This window comes from Sardina pilchardus, chromosome 24, assembly GCF_963854185.1.
Source record: "Sardina pilchardus chromosome 24, fSarPil1.1, whole genome shotgun sequence".
Taxonomy (NCBI): Eukaryota; Metazoa; Chordata; class Actinopteri; order Clupeiformes; family Clupeidae; genus Sardina; species Sardina pilchardus.
Window position 1 is genome coordinate 22,911,417 of NC_085017.1, and position 23,611 is coordinate 22,935,027.

The following is a 23,611-nucleotide window of genomic DNA, read 5'->3' on the forward strand; positions in this document are numbered from 1 at the left end:
GGAGCTGGGGATTCTTAAGAGCGTGATTGAGAACCGCGGCACTAATCCAGGGGCCTGGGAATTTTCATTAGTAAGATGGCAGCCGGTCTGCACAGGAACTCGGAACAGTATGTCTGTTTTTTTCCCTCAGGCAGTGGCCCTCCGGACAGATGGGAGGAATATTCTCTCTCTCTCTCTCTCTCACTCTCACTTTCTCTGCTTCTCTGTTGCTTTTTCTTCTCCCTCTCCACTCTTTCCCCGTCTCTGTTTTTTTCTCGTTCCCTCTCTCTCTCTCTCTCTCTCTCTCTCTCTCCCCCTCTCCCCCTCTCTGATGATGTGTCACCCCGGGCCCTGACCTTGTCAGAGTGGCCTTCGACAGAAAGTGGCAGTTCCCATCAGATTCCCCCCTCACCGCCACCACCACCACACTCATTACCCATCGGCCCCAGTGTTTGTGAAATGCAGGGAAATCTGACCAACACCATTTTCAGTCAAGCCCCGCTGGTAGGATTGGAAAAGCCACTGTTTGTACAGAAGATATGAAATTGTGCAAGCATTCCTGTGGTATGAGTTCTCACAGCAGAGGGACGTTTTTCGAGGGAGAGGGGAAACAACAGGCCCGATGGTGAGTGTGATGGACCGCGTCCATGAGCTGCAGTGGTGAGAAGCAACATGATACAGATGCTCTCTTCACTTCCGAGTGATATCTTAATCTTGTCCAGCAAAACTGTCAAGACACTGACAATTTCATAACAATATGCAGAGAGAGAGAGAGCCTTGAAGAACTTATGTCAAGGCACTTGACCGTGCCCAAGGCTATATCTCCCATACAGAGGCGGACATTCCTGGTTCCAGAGAGTAAAAGTCCTGCCATATATTCTTTCTACCTGTGCACTTGACATAGGTGATATCACTAATTATCTGATCTACCTGGCAGCTAATTAGGATGAGCTGGTTTGCTACATGGTTGGATGAAATATTTGGCAGGACTTTTACTTTTTGAACCCGGGATGTCCGTCCCTCTGCTCCCATGGAGCCAGCCAGCACTCACACACACGCTAAACGTGTAAAATGGGAGTCAGTGAGTTTGTGAAGAAAAATACTGCTGAAGTCATGGATTGTGTCTGAGAGGAACTGAACCGGTGTCGCTCTGAGCTAGATTAGCACTGGAGTCAGCAGCCAGTCCGGGAAGACCTCCACTGGGTGATTCCGTGTGATGAAGCGGAGTCTGTGACTCATTTGCAATGGGCCTCGTCCTCAATGGAGACAGTTTCACCACCGCAGATCGGCTAATGCAAGCTTTGAGGTCAAAGGGTTGTTTCCAGATGTTAAGAGCTGACACACTGATTAATGTATAGGCCTGTTTTCTGAATGTGGTGTACCAAAGCATCCACACACAACATGGTCTTCCCTTTCTTTCCCTTGGTTAACATTAGGATGTGATGTGTACACACACACACACACACACACACACACACACACACACACACACACACACACACACACACACACACACACACACACATACACACATACACACATACATACATACATACATACATACAGTACATACATCTAGTATACACACACACACACATACCCCAAGTCAATGCCTTGTAGCTCCAGCATTGATTTACAGAGATATATTCAAGCATTTGAAATTAATTTGTGAATTTGTTTATGAAATGCATGTGCTCCGAGTGTCAGGGTTAAGATTTGTGATCTCAGAGACAAATGTGTGTTGGAAAGTCATCAGCGGGCTCAAGGGTGAGGATCCCCCCTCTCTGTCATAGACAACCGTGTGGTCGAGCCAAAGCTCATGACTTTCTGGAATCGCCCGACTCGTAGCCCTGGGTCTCTGGCTCTGTGACGAGGCGCGCATTAAAAAGTGACACCAGTTTATTAGCTGCTTTGGCAGCCGCAGGAGCTTTAGCGCATAACTCTCCTCCTGCTTCTGCCATTTCGACACGTAAACACACTAAGCTCTCCCTCCCCTCCGCATCAATTTGGTGCACCAGTAACTCAGTATCAATTTTAAGCCAGTCGCTCAAGTTTGAAATGACTGGCTGACCCTAACGGACTGGAGGGCAGCTGAGTGCAGCCAATGTTGCTTATCTAGTGTAGAACACAGCTATAATGGACAGATCGATCATAAGACTTATGTTTAACCTGCTGACTGGACCTTAGATAGATGGATACTTTATTTGTCCCTGTGGGGAGACTGGTTTGTAGCACAATCACAAAGCATTTCAGTATATCACAGAGTGGCACTCACAGGGCATTTCATCACACACCCACACAGTCATCAATAGACACATGCCTATTTACACACACACCCATACACACACACACACACACATACCTCATGCCTTGCACCAGAGTAATCTGGTCAGGCCAGCTGGACATTCTGCTTATCATTATTATCATTACTTGTTGTTAAACACATTGACTTGAGAACTAAATGAAAATGTGGACCTGTTTTTGGAGACTGGAGAACAGAAAATGACTTGTTTTCTGGCATTTACTTCATAAAACCTCCTGCAGATCAAGACTGGGGCGATGAAAAGGCGATGGCATTCTTGCACAGCATGTTAGTTTACTGTTTCTGTGTGTTTGTACTGTATTGTTGTTCTTTTATCCTGTGTACTCGACTGCAAAACACATTTCCCTTTGGGATAACAAAGTAGCTGAGCTGAACTGAACTGAACGGGCTTGGGCCACATCCATCCCGGATGACAGGTGCAGAAGAGATAGGATGCAGTCAGGGCAGGATGATGCATGGCGCGCATTAAGACTCCCTGCTCACCCTAACTCACCCCTTTGGTCTCGACTTCCACCCTTGTCAAAACAAAGTCATGGATCTTCCCTGGCCTGTCTGTGCCTGTGTCAAGCGGCTTACGATTTGGCTGAATGAAGCACCAGTTAGAGCAGGAGGAATTTCGCACTCAGATTTATGACTTTGTTACAGGTAAAAGCTAAGTGGCAACCTGCTTTTATTTTAGTGTGCACTTGAACTGGCTCTTCCCAGGGCCAAAATACCTTTTAAGCAAAAGCATGCAATTATTTGCCCCTTTTTGAAGAATTGTTTTTATAAGCAACTATTTTTGGTAAAATCTTGGTGTCCTGAAGTTTATTTTCATGGGGATTTTTTACGAAGGGGAGATATTCACACCTGTTGGTCCTACTGGCTGCCCACACTACGCACCGTGTAGTTCAGATCAACTTTAACAGCACGTCATTAGTAACTTTACTGACACCAGTTAACGTTCCAACAAGCGTATATCAGTAACAGCTGCACTGGTGTTGTTCCCTTGCAGTTAGTTAGCTCACTAGTTTAGAACACAACTCATTATGTCTTTATGGAAGACACACAACATCTGTGGAATGAGTGACCCACAACTTTAATGGAGCACATGGACTCTATATGGAATGACGCACAACTTTAAGGGAACACAGAATGGGATCATGCGCAACCTTCAGGGAGCGCAATCTAAACCCAATCTATGGGAACATGAGCGACTTTAAGAATCTATATGGAATGAGGTGACTCAGTGGGAGACTCAGGTCAGCCACTGCAATGCACAATGGGCCAGTTGTTGTTTTTCAATGTCACCTTTATTGCCCTGCCATGTGACGAGAAGGCTGCGAGTGTGTGTGAGTGTGCGCATGTGTGTGTGTGTGTGTGTGTGTGTGTGTGTGTGTGTGTGTGTGTGTGTGTGTGTGTGTGTGTGTGTGTGTGTGTGGTCACATTGCTGGGTTTGAAGACAATAATCTATTTAGCAGATGCCACTGGGCAGACGCTGCTGGGAGCGTCCTGCTTTGAACGTCCATCTCGTTGCAGCAGTCTAGGCGAGTGCCAAGGGCCGTAGGCTTTGATCATCGCTCCTCGCTGGCCCCTCCTCCCCTGTCCTCTCGTGGGACTGAGGGAGGAGAGGGTGAGTCTGTTTTCGTTGGCGTTGTTTAGATTTCTGAAAACAGGGTCAGCTGGGTTTCAGTGCAGATCATGGGAAATATTTTAAAATAACACACACGTTTGATTATTAAAGAAATAGATCCTGGTTTGGCTTCTGTCTGTAGAGAACGTGGATTGATTGGGCGTTAGAATATAATATTACTGTTACGCTCCACCTGTATGGTTTGGCATCTTTAAATGTGAATGTACTGCATATGTTGTGAGATACAGTATCTATTCTATCCTATTATGTTCTATTCTATTCTGTTCTACTGCATACCTTGGGGCCAACATATAGTCGAAGTTCTGAAATCGGATTCCTTTTCCTTGCCATCTCCCAATGACATTTCTGAGCTGGAGAGTTCAGGCCCTGTCAGCATAATTCTCCATCTTTTCCAGTCCTCTCCAGGCCAATATTAATGCGTAACCACACGGCCATGTCATCGTAATGAATCACTGCAGCACAGGAACCTCAGTGGAACCTCTCCATCCTTAAACTCCAACACTCCCCGCCGTTCTCATCTGCCAGGCCCGTAGTAGTAATCCCCTTCCTTATTTGGCTAAAACGATGTTGATACGAAGGCATCCAGAGCACCAGTAAGCATCTGGCATTTTGCATATTGGGTGGGAGACATAGTTGAGGTGACACACTCCGCAGGACCATCAGATGCAACCCATTATTCTCTTGGCAAGGGTCTGCCCTTTGCCATATATGGAGATGGCAAATGAGGGCTAAGGAGTGGCATTAGTCAGACCCACTTTTAAGTTTATAAGTATGTACTATTAAGTATCTGAGAAGCAATTAAGTGTCCTAAACACTGTGTGCTTCAGTCTTAATTGAGTGTAATTGATTTACCATGTGGGTTGTATTGTTTCAAGATGTACCGTATGTAGTGCACATGGTGGAGTTAATACTGTATACGTTTAGTAATAATACAGTACATTATTTCAATTACAGTGTATTAGTTATTGTGAAAATAAAATATATGAATACATCAGATAAACAAGTAGGATACATTTTTGGAATTTTATTTCAGTGTTACAAATACTTTTTTTTGAAAAATACTTTGTCCTCTATCACAGTTGAGTTGGACTACGTGTTGAAACAATCAGACCAAAAGCATGTAAATAGACAAGATATGCATTAGGCCTATGATATAGAGTGCTGTGGTGTAAGAGGACGGGAAATACTGTACAATATATTAATAAAAACAAAAGTCTTGGGTTTTGTTACTTCCACATTCAGAGCCTACTATCAGCCTCTCTCATAAGGTCTGCATATACACACATACACATATATATGTACATACAGTACATATATATATGCCATATGTATTTCACGGGAAGGTATCAGTGGACAAAAACGTTTGCCCCATACTGATAAAATCAGTTTAGAATATAAATATTTAAAATAACATTGTAGCAAAGGACAACAGATATGTGCATATATATTATCACAGGTATACACAGAGTTTGAGAGATATCTCACGCACAGAACTAAACCTGTCTCTCTTTCTCCTTTGTACTTGGGCCTAAATAGAGCTTGTTTTGCAAGTCGGGGCAAAACAAATGAGCATCAGTACATTCCAGCTTGTAAAGCATATTTGTGTTACCGCTTTTGTTACAGAAAAAGCAGCACACAAATAGAATTATTCGAGAGAGCAAGAAAAGGCACAGCGAAGGCAACTGTTCGGCACAGGACAGCCATTGCATTGTGATAAAAGTATCAAACGTAGTGATGCTCCAACCTCCAGGGTACGTGGTGGTGGTGGTGGTGGTGACGTTGGCGGTTACGGTGGGGTCTGCCAGGAGGAGTCGATTACTTCTCGTTGCAGTCTTTGCAGACAACGCGTTCTCCATCGGGGAAGAACCCAGCCCCCACCAGAGACACAGAACACTTGGAACATTTGAAGCAGGGCTGGTGCCACTGGCGGTCCTCAAAGGAGATGTACTTCCCCTCTCCAAAGCCTGACAAATCACCACAAATCACTTATGATACACTCAACAACTACACATAACTTATAATAAATGAAACAACTACAAATCTCTTGAAATACTGTAAATGTAACAATGACAAATGTATAACACATGAAACTTCTACAAATCACAATAATACAAGCAACTACAAATCACCTACAATGAGTTAAACAATGACAAATCACTAATAATATATGCCTGTATTGTCTCATTGAGACTTAAATGTCACCATGGACTGAATCAACCATAAACAATATGTAAGAGAACCAGCAATATACACCATATTTATGAACTCGTAATAATTTTGTATTCATGTGAGACACTAACTCGTGGACGAGACATGTCCACGGTATCTATTTCCAGGCTGGTGTAGCCCGTGGCTGTGGCTGTGGCTGTGGCTGACGTAACTCCAGTCCCTCTTGTCTCTGTCTCAGCTATGCAGACAATAAGCAGTGCTCTGTGCTGCCTCTCCAGCCCCTCAGACAAAATGGTGCCCAGCTCTGAATATTAAACAAGTGGCTACAATGTCCACATTAAACTGTCAACATCATATGATTAGTGCCTAACTACGACGGACGCCACGCCGGCTCTGAAACTAGACAATAGCAACCCAGCTACAGCTTAAGCCACAGTGGAGCGAGGTGAAGTGGCTATCTTCATATTGTGGGTTCCCTGTCTTGAGTCCTGGCTGAGGGTTATTGACTCACTGTTCCCGGGGCAAGCAGGATACAGCATCTAGTATGTTTTAGTCCCTCGACCCTGACATACTGTATATGGAAGGCCTGATGAACAAAGTGTTTAGACTACTCTAAATAAACAGCTCGCTTTGAACAAATGTACCAGAAACAAACGAAGTCACTGATCACAATCTGCCATACAGATGGAGGCTGATTCTGCGTCTCATTCCATATTAATCTATCAGTGCACTTTGATGTAGTGCACTGTGTGTATGCTATGTACTTACTTGCACAGTGCATGAATTTTACAAGTGTTGTCTCCAATTGATTGCAACAAATGATGATCGCAATGTCAACATAATATCATTATGACCAATGCGGAGACAGAGGTTGATGGTCCCTCCACCTTTTTCATTTCATGGTGCTTAATTTTGTCCTCAAAACTATGAAGAGCCCATTGTCAGAGAAGCAGTAAACACTTATCGAAATTAGCTGTAAGGGGTACAGGACTTAAAAACAGCCTCTGGAGAAACTTCATGTCCTGACACCAAAACAGCTAAAGCTAACGAAAGCCCATTGTCAGAGAAGCAGTAAACACTTTTCGAAATTAGCTGCAAGGGGTACAGGACTAAAAAACAGCCTCTGGAGAAACTTCATGTCCTGACACCAAAACAGCTAAAGCTACTAGCGCTGCTGTTTGTGCTGACTCACCCGTGATGGGCTTGCTGCAGGCGGCGCACTGCTGGGCGTACAGGTTGCTGAAGCACTTGACGCAGTAGGGGTCCTCCCCCTGGGAGGTGAAGGGCTGGCTGGCCAGCGGACTCTTGCAGCCCGTGCACAGGAAGCACTCCTTGTGCCACGGCTCGTTCCGATAGGTCACGCCACCCTGGGTCAGAGGCTGGCGGAGAAGCAGAATTACATTACATTACATTGCATTACATTTGGCGGAAGCTTTTTAAGCAAAGTGACTTACAACATGGTAAAAACATATTTAAGCTTTTAAGAGCAATTCTAACACATTTCAAATTCAAACACATTTTACAACAATAAACAACAACCACAACAAGTGCATCAATGAGTGTAGTAAGTGCATCAAGGGCAGGTAAGAATCAGGGCAGGGCCCCAGACACACAGTGCTGTTAAGGTGGTGATACACGGGGCAACTCTCGGAGCAATGTGGCTGGGCAAACACATGACCGGTTCTTGAGTTCTGACGCACTGATGTGCTGCCTGGCATTTGGCTGGCCTGGGTTCAGTCCCCGAAGCCGCCATTGCCAGTCCATGACACTTTAGATAAATGTGTTGCTCAATATCAAAGGGAAAGTGCCCACACCATATTGCCTGGCTGATTGCTCAACTACTTTCCCTGTGTATCCTCACATTTAAGCTGATTGGCACACTGCTATCAGAGAGTTGGCAGACTTTTGGTTGATTGATTGACATGGTACATCAATGCAATAACATAAGAGTAACGTCAGAATGAATTAATGAATGAACAAATTAATGAATGATGAATGATTTTCAGTGACTGATTTCTGTGTGGGTATGTTTCCGAAAAGCATCTCTGAACAAATACTGCCATAGGCCGACTTTCACTCTCTTAGAAACCATGGTGGCCGCTCAATGACAATTTTAGGAATGCACCTTTGACTGACTGGTTGGTTAACGGATTAGATATAAGTACCTGTAATGCATCTGTGATGCATCAAACTATCAGATTTCATAACGCTTATTGTAATTGTGCATTGCTGCAGACTTCCCTATATGGAATTGTGGAATACTCTACACTGTTAAACCAGTGCACCCTCTGTTTCAAATACGGTTATCATACTTTGGGACTACTTATAATTGTCCATTGCTTACAGACCTCCTTATAGGGAATTGTGGGATACTGTAAGCTTGGTGGACTCACCTGTTTGCAGTGGCTGCAACGGGGGGCAAACTTGCCCTCATAGCAAGGCATGCAGTAATAGTCCCCTTTCTCTGGGATGAAAGCCTGGGCGCCTATGGGCTGCTCACACACCCGGCACACAAAGCATTCCTCGTGCCACACCGCGTCTCCGTACTCCAGCTTTCGGGAACCTGTCATAGACAAAAAAAAAGACAAAAGGCAGACGAATAAGGATCCGGTTGAAACGGGTGGAGATTAAGGAGAGGCGAGTAGATTTACCGGAATCGAACATGAACACCCAACAGGTGTCACTGTGAATGAGTCAATCTTGTATGAGGTAGGTGTGATTGGATTGCGCAATCCTTCGCCACAGCGCTCACACGCAATGCGCCTCATGGCCTGCAGCTAAAACCACGACCAGTGTGGGAAAACTGCCAAACAACCAAGCCTGTCTGTGCACAACTAGTGCAGTCCACAGACCACAGCACTGCTGCGTGTCAACACCAAGCACACTTGATTGTGTACCCTGGTGGCTGGGCTGCCCTCGGTTTGTTTTTTAGCGGCAACAATGCCAATCCCATGGGCGGGTACCTGCGGACAAAGACGGCTTGCCCACAGGAATACACAAATATGCACACTCTGAGGAGGTGGATAGTTGTGGTTGGGTACAAGTGGAAATACACAAATATTTGGGAGAGGAAAAAAACATGCTCTTCATATTTTTACTCTCTGCTTTCCTCCCTGTCAGGAGTAGAGAGGACCAGGGGATATGAGGGTGAGTGGTACAGTTTAAAAAGGCAGAGGAGGGGGGGGGGTTGCTGAGGGCTGGGAGGGGGTGGGGTTGGTGTGTCCCTCTACAGAAGTTTCACCACAGAAACCCATGTGAGCATAACCACTCATTTGACCAGAAACTATCGAGAGAAAAAAAAGCGGGGGAAAAGGAGAGAGAGAGAAAGAGAGAGAGAAACAGAAAGAGAGAGAGAGAGAAACGTGACTCCGCCTGGGCCAGAATTATGTGTAATTGTATGTCATCTAAAACCTGTCCGCTCACTGGCTCCTGCTCCGTCACTGTCGAGATCTGGAGGAGGCAGGAATCCGACCGCGACTACAGGCGCTTTCAGTCGAGTGAGTCAATCGCTCGGTTACATCTGAGCTGCCGTGACGTGCTCAGTGCTGTCACACCCAAAAACGCACAAAAAACTCATTAGCCGGCTTTTCTGCTCTGCTCTCTTGGGCATGACATTTAACTCTGTGCCTAAGCCTGTCGGCTACGGTCCATATGTGGCTCATTACGCAACAGAGTCAGAGTTTAAATCCCTAAAACTGAAGGCAAACGAGAGTTGAGAGTTTGTTTTCAGGTTTTGGTTATCTTATAGTGCATGTAGTGTATGTATCTTAGTACCTGTATGAATCAGACGTTTCATCTGTTACATTCTTGTATTTCCTGCTCTCTCTCATGTTACTATGAGTATTTTAAAACAAAAATGATTGACGTGCCCGTGACAAGGACAACATTGCATTTCTGCAGTAAAGAGCAATACTATGCAGTGCAATGTATTATGTTGCATTTCCTGCATATTGGATCACAGTACCAATCCTCATTCTCTCATGCACATTTTTATCTTTAATATTTAATATTTACTGCTCTTTTAGTCATGTTGATCTGCTGATTTGCTTTGTATTATCCTGTTTACATTGTAGTGTTGTGTGTGGTGTCTTAAGCTGCTGGGACCTTGAATTTCCCCTTGGGGATCAATAAGTATCTATCTATCTATCTATCTATCTATCTATCTATCTATCTATCTATCTATATGAAGTGAAGTTTTATGTAGGGTTGTGATTAAGATATGTGAATTTGCTCTCTCACAAATCCAATCACTAATCTGTTCTTCTGGTTTATTATACACAATTAACATGTTCCTTTTCTATCCACGCTACCAACTATATCAACGGCACATCACCATTACTCTTTTGAAACTGCAACAAAGAAGAAGGAAAAGCACAACCAGTAAGTAGAAAGAAATGAGAGCCTATAAGAAAAAGGCTCTCAACATTCAAGACAGAATTCAGATCGACTGCTAAGAGAGAGTACCCTGTTATCACAGTGTTTACTACCCCTTTCAGTGACTTAAATACCATTATTATAGTGTGTCTCTTTCTCTGTATTACTAGCATTAGGCTAATCTAAACGCAGAACATTGACTGGGGCGATGTACAAGACAATGACCAGGTAGCTCCTTTTCCCTCTTGTAATATGAGTGCAGGTATGATTGTATCATTGTTTGTAGGTCTTGTTGCAGGCCATACTTTAGAGGAGCAAACCTTCTCCTGTTTCTATTTCAATTCAAATGGCTTGACACATTAGGTTACAACGGCATGAGTAGCACTTGTCCAGCAATGTATTGTAACACAGTACGCTAGTGGAGTCATTTATCCATCTGAAGATATTCAGTGGTAAACCTTTTGACCCAGATCCATTAAACCCTCTTTGGCAAGTTGGTCTTGTTGCAGGCCACATCTCTAGCTACGCTAATATTAGTACAAAGCTTCTATAATAGTGCAGTAGGTCTAACATTTGACTAACAATATATTGCGTAGATTGACTGTTATAATGATACATCCATCTGTGGATCTTCAGTGGACACAGAGCTCTGTCCCCTAAACTCACTGACCATACCTGGCATGATGGTCTTGTCGCAGGCCACACACTTGGAGGAGAACTCGTTGCAGTAGCAGTCGTTGCACAACAGCGCCTCCTCTTGACAGGTGAAGGGCTCGTCGGCTAGCGAGCGGTCACAGCGCATGCAGCGGAAGCACTGCTCGTGGTAGTGGTGGTCCTCATACACCAGCTCCTGCAGACGAATAACAACAGAATGAACAGCAGTTCTGTTTCATTTGGCAGACTACAGTAATTTCCCGCATATAAACCGCATTGTGTATAAGCCTCAGGACAGTGTTTTATGCGAGTTAAAAGAAACAAAATCTATTAACACTATATTAACTGCCCCCCCTGTATTAACCTCATAGCTGAAGAAATTTTGCAAAATCAATGTATAAGCGGCGGCTAATAGTCGGGAAATTACGGTAGGTGAAAACATCATGTGCTCACTTTACCTATAAAATCACAAAAAAAAAAAATCAAACTTAGTTAAACTCCATAAACACTGTAAATGCTGGAACCTTGTGCTGTGTCTGCTGATAGTAATACTGGCAACACAGGGCAACAATCCTCAAAAGCACACAAGGACTGCTATCCTTGTTTAATGGCAGAGTATGACTCTAATTTGAGTCTTCTGAAGTAGTGGCTGAATCTGGAACGGTCCAGTTTCAAGGTCAGTTCAGTTCTACCATGAGGACTCAGGAGGCAGAAATATCATCTAAGATTTAAGAATCTAAGATTTATGTAAGGATGTTACAATGACAAAAGTATAGAGGTAACAGACTTTGTTGTGAGACCACAACCTCAGTCTGGCAAGTGCAGCCATTCTGATTTCAGATCCTGTCAACCACAGTGATCCCCATAGGATCTACATATTACAAGCAAACTGTGTTCAGAGCTCTTTTGTGCCATATCTGTGAAAACACAAGTCATGAATTCCAATGGAGTAGAGGCATAGATTAATGTATGCTTTCATTCTATGCACTCCCTGCACAGTGGAGTTTACACAACACAGACTAAACAATTTAAAGGCACGGCTGATAAAAACACAGTGGTTCGTAAAGGGCTACAGGCCAAAACACACAACTGGAATAGAAGGAGAAAAAAGACGTGAAAAGACAACAACTTTGAAACCCGTTCTTCCCCATCCACCAGGGTACAGCAACATTATGACATCTGAAAAAACGCACAAAGACAAACAGAACAGCGAGCGATCTCTTGGCATCTCACTACACGCTGTTGGTGCATTATCAACTGACATGCTGTTTGATAAACTAATCATGCTCAGATGGCTCCGTGGTCAGGACAAAGAGCTCAGGAAGAACCTGACACTCATACCGCTCGTACCGCCAATCAACAGAATACCATCTGGATGCGTAATCCTACCAAGGGCATCTAGCCACATCTCAAACCACAATCACAATGGCGTCAAAAGGTGAGGAACTGTTGATGTTTGAGCACAAGAGCCAATCAAATTACACTTCACCTGTTTGTGCTCCTGACGCAGTAAGCGGATTGGCTGAGATTTTTGTACCGGTCGGTCGGTCTGAGTCACTCTCTTCATTTCCCATTTACAGAGCCAGGACTAATAGACAAACAGTCTACACGCACACTGAGCGCATTGTTAGGGCCGTTTGAGTCGAATTTCGCTGAATTTGACAAAAGTGTTGTAATCAAGGGCTGCAGCTGTAACTCCGAAGAAGCGCATAATCCTCGAAAACAACACCGGGGCCAGACGTAGATTTTGGGATGAAGCGCGATGGCGGCCGTGCGGTGGCGGCCGTGCGGGGTGATTAACGACGCCGTGAGGTTCTGGGTGAGATGAGAAACCCAGCTGGGTCAGCGCACATCAGAGGACGGAGCGAGCGCCTGGCAGCCCCGCGGCATTCTGGGAGGCCGCCGCCGCCGTGGTCCAAGGCAAACATGCGCTTTATTTACTGCACGGTGTGTGTGTGTGTGTGTGTCTCCCAGTGTGTGTGTGTGTGTGTGTGTGTGTGAGTCAGGGGGCCCAACTCGGGCCAAGCGCCCCATTGCCTGACGAGCGGCAGCTCCTGGGGATTTCGGTCGCCATGGTGTTAACTAAACAAGAGGAAGAGGAGGAATGGAAGGTTTCCTAGAATTACCAGCAGCTCTTCACTCTCTCTCTCTCTCTCTCTGTCTCTCTCTCTCATTCTTTTCTTTCTCTCTCTTTGTCTTTCTCACAGATATACACATACAGTATACACAACACCCCCACATACACACACAAAGCCACACATTTTTTATCTGTCTCTCTTTATACAAAGCCATAAACCCACCTTTGGCATAAACACAGATACACACACATAAACCCACACACACACACACACACACACACACAAGATACATGCGCACGCACGCACGCACGCACGCACTCACACAAAATACACACACAAACGCACGCTCACCCGTGAGTTGTGTCCGATGAGTTCCTTGCACTCCTGGCAGGTGTTGGCGTACAGGCGGTCATAGCAGGGGATGCAGTGGGGGCTGCCCTCCGCCTGGATGTACTTGCGCCCGTACAGCGTCTCCTTGCACTTGGCGCAGTCGAAAGGTTCACTCATGCTGGCCTGGCGTCTTGTGTCTCACTCTGAAACAACACACACACACACACGCACACGCACACACACACACACAAACACACAAAAAACACACACATGCCCTTTTAAAGTGTGATTCCAAGCCAAATAGTTTTGACTCACCTTGGCTTTAGTTTAGACATAAGGAAAGAAGACATGAATCAGGATGTGGTTAGGATTTGGAAGGACATGGCAGAAAATTTTCTTCCTCCGTGATTTTGATAATCAGAACCATTTCCGAGATCGCACAAGTTTTATACAAGCATGACATTATTTATCTTATCTTTTTTTCCTTTCTTTGTTTTATTTTGATACTGTCCGCACATTGAGCTTTGAGAGCACTCAGCTGACCCCTTGCCCTTCTCCGTGATTAGCAGATGAGGCCGCTCCAGATATGACATTACTCATGCATGTTGTTTGCTTGTTTTTGAGACAGCTGAGTGATGGAAACATGAAGAATTGACCCAGATTCTGATCTTCTGACGCTGCGCCAACGAAACCCAACACAGCGCCAACTGAACACTGACAATACCATCTTCAAGAATCTTCTAAACAACACCACCTTCAAGAATCTCCAACATTTTTGAAAGACCACCAATGATATCCTCATAAGCTAAGTAGAATGTTATTGCCTCTCATAAAACCGTGGCCTTTCCATTCAACTCAAGGAAACGGGCCCATGAACCAGGAGGCTGTTGAGCTTTTTTGGAAGAGACACAGCTGGTTGCTTTCCCCTTCTTTAAGGTCAGCGGAGAGCCACTGGGTCACATTCATGCACTGCAACACGGTCCGGGAACGCAGTGGGAATGACCGGGGAACCGAGGGTGGGAAAGAGAGGGGGGGAGGCTTTCCTCTGGGACCTCTGTGCCGAGTCTGAGTGTGGGCGGGAGGTCCGAAACGGCCCGGGACCAGGGTGGAGTGGACTGGGGTGGGGTGGGGAGGGCTGGGGAGTGCGTTCCTGTACAAAGAGGCAATGCCATTTCACAGGGCAAAAACAAGCATATGTCATCAGGGTGGTATATCTAGATTTGCAGAGTATTTGCGCTCAAAACATGGACTAGCATGATTTGCCTTATAATACATCCACTGATACGACAACGACACACAACAAAATGTGCTGTATGTGTCCTGGTGTAATGCGGAATAAATTACCAAAATGCCAAATGAGTGTCACAGCCTTTGAACTGTTCGACAGCCACCATTTCTTCCTGTGAAAACAGAACTTGACCCCCTGGGGATCAGAGTCTCCATGTCCCCCAATGCACAGACAGCACTTGAACCCCCCACCCCACTAACAAAACACACACACACACACACACACACACAAACAGATAACTATCACAACGTTTCTGAATGGTGACGTAGTGACTCATTAAGAACTACCATAGCTTAGTGATAAATGACCTCATGGTTGACCATGAGGGGGAGGCTGGAAAAGAGCTGTACAAAAACAAACATGCATGGACACAGACACACGCACACGCACACACACATGCACACACATAATTTTAGGATACAGTTTGTCTTAATTACTGTCTTGGCACTGTGGGTCAGAGGAAACAATCGCAGCTGCAAATGCCAGTAATCCTCAACTAGAGTTTGTGTCTGTTTACGTATGATTTGGCAACATGTGGTGACTCAGACACGCACTCATGACTTTGTTCTGCTGAGACTTTTAACTTAACTTCCTGTCTACACTTGAGCAGGGAGTTCATCTATTATTGTCTTCCACAGATCAGGGCAGATGGATGGATACACACATACTGATACAACAATGGCCTTCCTTCCTCATGGAGTCCCGCTCTGACTTTTTGCTCCCTGGCCCTTGACATCTGCTCGGCCATTCTTCTCTCTCCAGCTGTCTAGGCCCCACTCCGCGACCGTTTCTTACCCCTTCTCCTCTTTTTTTTTTTCTCCAAAAACAAGTGAGGAAAACAAGTCCATAACAATGCCCAGGCATGGCGATAAACAAGTGGGAGGTCTAAATATGGCCATTCAAGTCACGTCGATCTTAGTTCAGATTCGTTTGTTGTTTTTTTTATATATTTTATTTTCCTTTTCTTTTTTGGCGTCCAACAATGTGCACGCCAATTTAGATAATAAAACTCTTGACTCACACGACATGAAATGACTCATTGCGGCATTACGTTTTTTTGAGAGTTTTTTAGACCGAAGTGGTCTGCAAACTGTTAACTGACAGCAGCGCTTACGCCACCCTCTGAATAGTGTATGATCAAGCTCAGCATGACTAGGACACCAAGCCCCCAGCTATGCCTGTCTGCAAAGTGGTGGAACTGGAATGTTATTTATTATGGCTGTACGTGCACAGATATCACAGATCATTTGTCGAGGAATACACACACACACACAGCAAAACAGTAAAGACACATTCCTCAGACTCTGTCTGCAGTCCATGACTGGACACTGAGTCACAGGCAACATGTTGAGCAAACTTACAACCGCGAAACACACAGACAGACATACACATATACGAATATATATAAATCTATCGTGGCAGATGGCTAAGCTAAACACTAAAAGCTGTCCATGTCGGCATAGAGCAAGGCTGTTTAATGTTGGCATGACGCTAGACTGACAGCATGTGCTCATATGGGCATTCCCACGCGGGATGTCCAGCGCTGGTGAAAGATTAATCTCGCTCGTACCCAGAGTCCAGCCAACCCCCCCATCTCTTTCATGTCGGACTCGGAGCTCTGAGAGCAAACACTCCCCTGGTCCAGATGATGACCAGGCCTTGGCCTGTCAGTTCGGAGTGTTGGGGAGGCCCCGAGGCGAGCCTTGGTTCTGGAGACGAGCGCCGCGTTCCTTCCAGAACCCCGGGCCTGTGACGGTCGTCCTCTGAGCCGGGGCCAGCTGGAGCCGTGTGAGCGGCTGATGGAAGGGCTGCCGAAGAGATATTTATCCCCGGCTCGGACGAAGGAATTTTCTGGGCCTTCACTCCAGATTGCATCACGGAGTGTGTGTGTGTGTGTGTGTGTGTGTGTGTGTGTGTGTGTGTGTGTGTATTGTAGGGTTATAGACACTCAGACAAATAGAAGGTCAGAAAGTAAGACAGACAGACAGGCAGACGAACTGACAGCTGGAGAGACAGGCAGACAGGTGGATATACAGACGCGGTAATGATTTCAGATGAACATGTTAGCTCTCTTTGTCCTTCACTGTTGAAGGCCAAGAAATGGCTCCAAGTTCCACGTTTCCTCTCATCTGGAACCCACACCATCTCCCTCCCCAGGGAACGCCGCGCTCTCTTTGCGTAAGCCTATCAACACCGCCAGGCTCTCGCATGAGCCAGATCCACATCAATTCCTCGACTCACTTAATGACCCTGAACTTGTTCCGTCATGACGCGCCGACAAATATGCAATCTCCATGCACACAGCGGGAGTGCTGATCCACTCGAGCCTCGAGCGAACGCTTATTTAATATATAAACAACGTCTAGTGATTCGCATCACAAATCCTAACTTTGCTTCATAAGGGATACACACAGACCAGGTTGAACAAACAATTAGTCTTTGTGAAAGCAAATAAATAAGTAACAGCATGGGTGGATACGCTCTGAGTCATCCTAACACAAGTGTGTTTTGTGCCCTCAGAGACTGGCTGGCTGTTTAATGATGTGTTAAATCCTGAAGCAGGAACATGTTTGCATTTAATTGCAACTTAAGGGTTGCTATACTTTGTTTGGAATTGTGTGACCTAAATGTCTTTACATCCTGAACTAACTCAACAAGGAAAGAAAAAAAAGAAATTAAACAAATTCTTTCTGCCCACTAAATTTCAACAAACTCTATGGCTAAAAAGACCAACGACTTCCAAAGAAACAGCTGTCCCTAGTACCCTAGCTCACTATTAAACAAAAAAAATGAACCAAATCCCGTTTTGTTGAGGGTGCACGCACGCACGCACACACACACACACACACACACACACACACACACACACACACACACACACACACACACACACACACACACACACACACACACACACACACACACACACACACACACACACACACACACACACACACACACACACACACACACAATGAATAGCTACAAGACTGTGAGCAACAATTTCCAGAATATGTCAAACAGTGTACTGGATGTGAATCATGTCCATATCGTTAAAGGATTTAAGTCCAGTTTCCACACGTCACCCAGCAGAAAACTGAGACCCTTATGATGGCGTCACACAGAGAGGTTACGTTGACTGTAATGAGCAGAGCTCTTTCATTAACACTACTGCACACGCTCAGACGTTAACAAGGTGAGGAAGATCATAAAGCAGACGACGCTAGTCTACATAGGCTTACTCTCCCACTGTTTAACTGCGCCTGTTTCATTTCCGTTGATACCAGGGGAAAAAACTAAAGTCACCCAATGTGAAAATATGGGCATGGTTCTATGAATGCATTGGCATTTATCATGCAAACCTTAAATAAGTTTTGTTGTTGAAGACTGAAAGCAAAGCTACTGCATTAAATGTAAATGTAAATTACTGTACTACATTACTGTAAATGTATTGAGCCATCATCCATTTCAAATGTGCTTCTATAACATTAGATTGAATTGTCCTCAGATGTACTGCCATTTAAATGAAAGAATTCCAGGACTGTTTTCGTCAGACTGGTAACTAGACAATCTGGTGACTATCACTACGGAGCCGCAGGGGAAACAAACTAACATGGAAATGCCTGACTGTTTGTGTGGTCAGGAGACTTGTAGCATGTAGTCACGTCCATTAGATGAAAGGCTTCTCTCACAGTCCTGGCACAAGGGCCTGGCATTGATTTGGGTCCAGATCAGAGACCACTTTAAATTCTACCATGCAGCTCGCCACAATAAAAAATCTTTAATGAGATTTCTTTTATTGATTGAATCAGAATGGCCATCATAACCGTGTGCCGTGCTGCATGCATGCCGCCTTGTGAAGTTATATGTGGCAATTTGCACTCTCGGTCTGCTGCAATCAAAATGAAAACATGCTTGCGGTACATTTACTTCAAACACCCTGCAGTCGGTGTAATTACCCTGCACAGGCTGATTGGTCTCTATCGTTACACATGAGACTCTGATTAACATCTTTCCTTCTCGTTCTCTCTCTCTCTCTCTCTCTCTCTCTCTGTCACTGAGGTGCGATCACCAATCTCATGATCTTTGTGCTGTTCTCTTTTTTTAAACTATGCAACACTTCAAGGCATATTATAATACCAGGGTACAGTATGTGCATTGTGGCGCTTTGTTCTGCCCCTGGGACATACTGTTTACCCCTACAGAAGAATGGAACCTACTTTTCAAAGGCCCATTCAATCTCCCGCACCTCTGATGATTACCATACAAAAAAACACCCCCCCCCCCCTCCAGTTCCACCACAATATAATCACACATGAACTAAATCGCCACACTGGGTGCCCATCCCTTAAAGACAAAATATGTGCTCCTGGTGAAACCTCTGCTGTCTGCATGAGTGTTGTAGTGCATGTAGAGGGTTAATTTAGTCATTTTGCTCATGTGTGGCCCATATAGGTTTTGGTCACGTAGGCTACCTTTGTGACTGGTTAGGGGCTGTGGTCATTGGTCACATGGCGTTTGCTGCTCAGACAATTAGCTCTTCATAGTATTGGTGTCAAAACTGAACATACAGTAATCAACCAAGATGGTTGGTGGTCATTTTTTGTTAGTTTCAGGACTGATAGTGGGCATAGCATTTGACCATGGGATGTGGTGATATGTTCCCCCTCTCTTTTCAGTTGTATACAGCACCTCCATGATCTTCCCAAAGCAGGGCTGGGTCAGCTCTACCACTATCAGCAGACAGCCACTAAGAGATAATTGGGTCATGTGTGAGAGAGAGAGGGGGTGTCTATGATGAAACCATCTCATTGTCTCTGATGCTGGGTGACAGTGGATGCATACTGATGATGTGCGAAGGTCGCATGCAAAGCCAAAGCGGAGAGAGAGAGAGAGAGAGAGAGAGAGAGATAGAGAGTGATCAGAGACGGGGGTGTGTGATAGAGCACACAGAGAGAGAAAAGAGAGAGATAGCCAGAGAGATAGATATGACCGAAGAGTGAAGAGAATCAGAGGGAGATACTATACTGTAGTTGGCCAGAGAGATGGATACTGTATGACCAAAGGGTGAAGGGAGAATCTCATCTCTCTCCATCTCTGGCCATCTATGGTATCTCCCTCTGTTTCTCTCAGAATCAGAATTCTGAGAGAAACGGAGGGAGATACTATAGATGGCCAGAGATATAAAGAGATGAGATAGCAAGAGGAGAGAAACAGAGACAGAAAGAGAGAGAGATGGGAGACAGAGGAAGAGAGTTTGGGAGTGAGAGAGAGAGATAGAGGCATGATTCAAGAAGAAAGAGACCGAAAGAAAGAGCGACAGATGGAGAGAAGGAGAGACAGCCGTCTGCTGTGTTCTTGGCTCTGCTTCACGCCACCATTTCAACCATCAGCACTGATCCTCCCCCAAACTATAGCATGGCGAAGGAATGCACAGGCCAGAATAAGTGACCGAGTCGTGTGGCTCCAGCGAAGAATTTGAGAAAAAAAAAAAAAACGCAAACTAATGCATTTTTCTTCCCTTTCTGTTCTAAAAAAGGTGCATTCCAGCCGGGGGGGAAAAATGAGGACCTTGTTCTTTCTATAGCTACATTTCTGCTGATGATTACTCATAGAGAAAGATTCCTTTCAGCAGTCCAATTGTTGGGATAGTCAACGAGCTATGTGGTCATTACCCCATGGGTCACAGGCCCTGTTTTACATGTTGCTTTTCAGTGTTCAAAATGGAGTGTTTGCAGGATGCGAGTGGAAAATATGTCGGACGGTGCCAATAGCGGTTAGCGTCTGGAAACTCTTCTGTGGTCTTTAGCATAAAAATGTGACATCACTCACTTAGGCCTCAGAAAAAAAGAAGGGGGGGGGGTGGAAATAAGAGGAAAATGGTTTATGGGTAGTGTTACTAAGTTGTTGCATGCCTAGCACGTGTGGATCTGAAAGTGAATGCAGAAAGAAATGTTTCATGGGTTTGCTCGTTCTGGAGGTAGGGTTGCAGTCAATCATGCCCAGTGTGTATCTTGACATATTCAGCTTTGTCAAGAGGCACAAAGATAAAAAAAAATAAAAATAAAAAAAACAATTTAAAGTGAAAATAAAATAAAATAAAATAAAATCAGTATGAACATACCAATGTTGACTGCACAAGCCTCTAAATCACCTAAGAGCAAACTCTAAGTACCACTTTGTTTGTTCTTTTGTTAATGTTGCGAAATCCAAGTCCGTGGAGTTAGTTTACACTGAACTGTTAACACTGCTACAGACATGCAGAGTGTCTATGAGAGAGAGAAAAAACACTTCATGAAGAGAGCGAGCCAAATGCAGTAATAATTACACATTGTTATTACGTTGTGACATTGTTATTGTCTGATGTATTCCAGCAGCCCAGTAAGGATGGCATCATTATCATCATCATCATCACCACCATATCCTCTGAGGCTCTCTCCAGTGACATAACCTTGTATGCCACTTCAAACACTTACACAATCAAAGTTATATGATGTGTAAGTAAGACCAACTCATTGGGCAATAGGGCAACTGCTTTGCAGAGTCCTCCTCTACAATCCATGCTGCCCTCACCAACATTTGATCAGTTGAATACTTTCCTCACACACTCATCAATCAGCCTGCTTATAAGCCTTGGGAATAGGCCACCATAAGCAACAGCACTTCAGTATGAAGAGGTCGACTTTATGATGAGGTCTATGACTTTATCATGACTTAAATCCATGGATCGTTTATGAAAAGTTCAAGTTCCTTCCAGTTGAAACATGCAGTAGGCAAACCAGACCCCTATAAAGCGGGACAGCTATCCAAAGAGAAGGGAGAAGAAGAGAAAAAGAACGGGAAGAAGGAAAAACAGAAATAGATGAGGGGAAGCCGCACAAATTCCATACTATGTCGCCGGGGCAAAGACTGCCTAGTTTTTAGACAAAAATAACCTTCTCTTCCTGCTCACTGGTGTTGTTCCTGCTTTTAGGCTACGGTGTGATCGTTACACTGTCTGACCTCAGTAGCCCAAGTTTTCTTGAAAGGTTATACACTGTCTAGTCTCCTGTCTATCCACCTCTGTTCATCTCTCTCGCTCTGGTAGCTTCGTTGGAAGACGTTCTCTTAACCAACTCCGCAATCAGATGACAACCGGATGGAATGTCAAGAGACAGATCCCTGTTGACAGTAAATGCACAAGCTCCCGGAGGCACTTTAAGGAGAGTTTGCAATGTGCCTGTGTAATTACTCTGCTAGTCTAGTAATTTCAGTTTAAAATCTAGTCTATGTACATCGACAAGACATCAGCAGCCTACCCAATAATAACCCGACCTGGGCCATACTCCTGGTTAGTGGTAGCACCCTGTGAATTCTAGCAATATCTGGATTTTATCGGAACTGCTGTCTGCTGTCTGATTCATGTTTAGGCTATATTACATTTAACTTTCATCGCAGCTTCCGGGCACGATTCGAGGATAGTTCAGTAGCATAAGCTATAAAACGTCAATGGAAAATTCTTGTCAAATGAATGACTTACCACGAATATGCTCAAGGATGATAAGTCTGGTGATGTACCACTGTCGCCCTTGCCCCGCTGAGACGCACTGACACTATAGAAGTTTCGCAGTTATGCGGGATGCAGGGTGTCATTCCCACCCCCCTGCGTTAGTCCTCCGCCAAACCGAGTCACCGGTCCCGCCTCACCCAGCCGTGGTGGACGTCATAGGCTACTCCACCGTTTATTTCTATAACATGAATGATAAAAACATTTAACAATATTCCGATATTAAACTTAGCAAAAACTCTAACGCTAACTAAACTCTAGGCGTTTAGCCTATCTATATGACTAAATATTTGCAGAAGGCTAGCCTATGGTGGACTAATCGGTGATGCTGCAAGTCAATACAAAATAAAAAAAATCACAGGATAGTTCCCATGGCTAGTGCTAAGTGTTCTAAATAATTCCATATATTTGTGTTGTTCTCTCAGCAGTCAAGAAATTACATTGCTAATGTAAATATTTGGGCTTTTACAAGATGGTACACGGTTGCCATCTACTGGTAGACCTACGACTGCATGAATATTACCTCACTAAATACAGCACATTATACAGCATCAGATTCTTTGAACAGATGGTCTCTTACATTTCTTATCAATAAATGAAAACATAATCACATTCTTTACAATGACATAGAAACAAAAAGGAATAGCCTAGTGATGTTATTTCACAATTCACAATTTCTTTATTATTTACCACAATAAGTGTTCATTTCCTTGCTTAAAAATAAGTCATATACGATTATATCTTATCCAACGGTGGCATCCATTGTCCATGGTCATTTTACAGCACATACTGAATTTCAAAACATATGTCTGAGGCACTGGAATTGACTCAGAAATAAAACAACTACTTTAACCAGACAGTCAGGCCTTTGACCAATTTGAATCTGTTTGTATTCAACCAGACACATCGGGGATAGGTGCTTGGGCTGAATACTGGCTGCAACATTGGTCCCCAGAAAGAAAAACTCACACACAAACACACACACTCACACACAGGCACACGCACACACACACTCACTCAATCAATCAACAGTTACATATTTGGATTAAAAAAAGAAAAAGAAAAAAAAAAAACGCACATAAATTTTACAAAATTTCTGGAGCATGAAAATATATATTCAAACATCAAAATATATATTCCCCAACTCCACTCTCTTTTTCTTTCAGTCTGTTTGTCTCGGGATCTTTTGAACGTAAGTCATTCTCAGTAAGTGCAGCATCACAGTAGGGTATAGGGG

General features: G+C 44.4%; 1 protein-coding gene across 1 annotated transcript; it reads right to left on the minus strand.

The window, feature by feature from the left end:
* Positions 1-4,944: 4,944 nt before the first annotated feature.
* Positions 4,945-22,487, minus strand: fhl3b (four and a half LIM domains 3b). Its single transcript, XM_062529719.1, has 6 exons — positions 22,348-22,487; positions 13,562-13,743; positions 11,154-11,328; positions 8,498-8,667; positions 7,297-7,483; positions 4,945-5,899 (listed from the first exon to the last, which is right to left on the minus strand). The coding sequence occupies exons 2-6, from the start codon at positions 13,715-13,717 to the stop codon at positions 5,751-5,753; spliced, it is 837 nt and encodes a 278-aa protein (XP_062385703.1). The 5' UTR covers positions 13,718-13,743; positions 22,348-22,487; the 3' UTR covers positions 4,945-5,750.
* Between the last annotated feature and the right edge of the window lie 1,124 nt (positions 22,488-23,611).

What these genes read in the sequence shown, in the direction of transcription:
- fhl3b (XM_062529719.1), bottom strand. Translation starts at nt 13,717, where the DNA reads ATGAGTGAACCTTTCGACTGCGCCAAGTGCAAGGAGACGCTGTACGGG. An exon ending in TCATCGGACACAACTCACGG is followed by an intron (nt 11,329 to 13,561) that starts GTGAGCGTGCGT and finishes ATTCGTCTGCAG; the next exon opens with GAGCTGGTGTATGAGGACCA. An exon ending in CGACAAGACCATCATGCCAG is followed by an intron (nt 8,668 to 11,153) that starts GTATGGTCAGTG and finishes TGTCTATGACAG; the next exon opens with GTTCCCGAAAGCTGGAGTAC.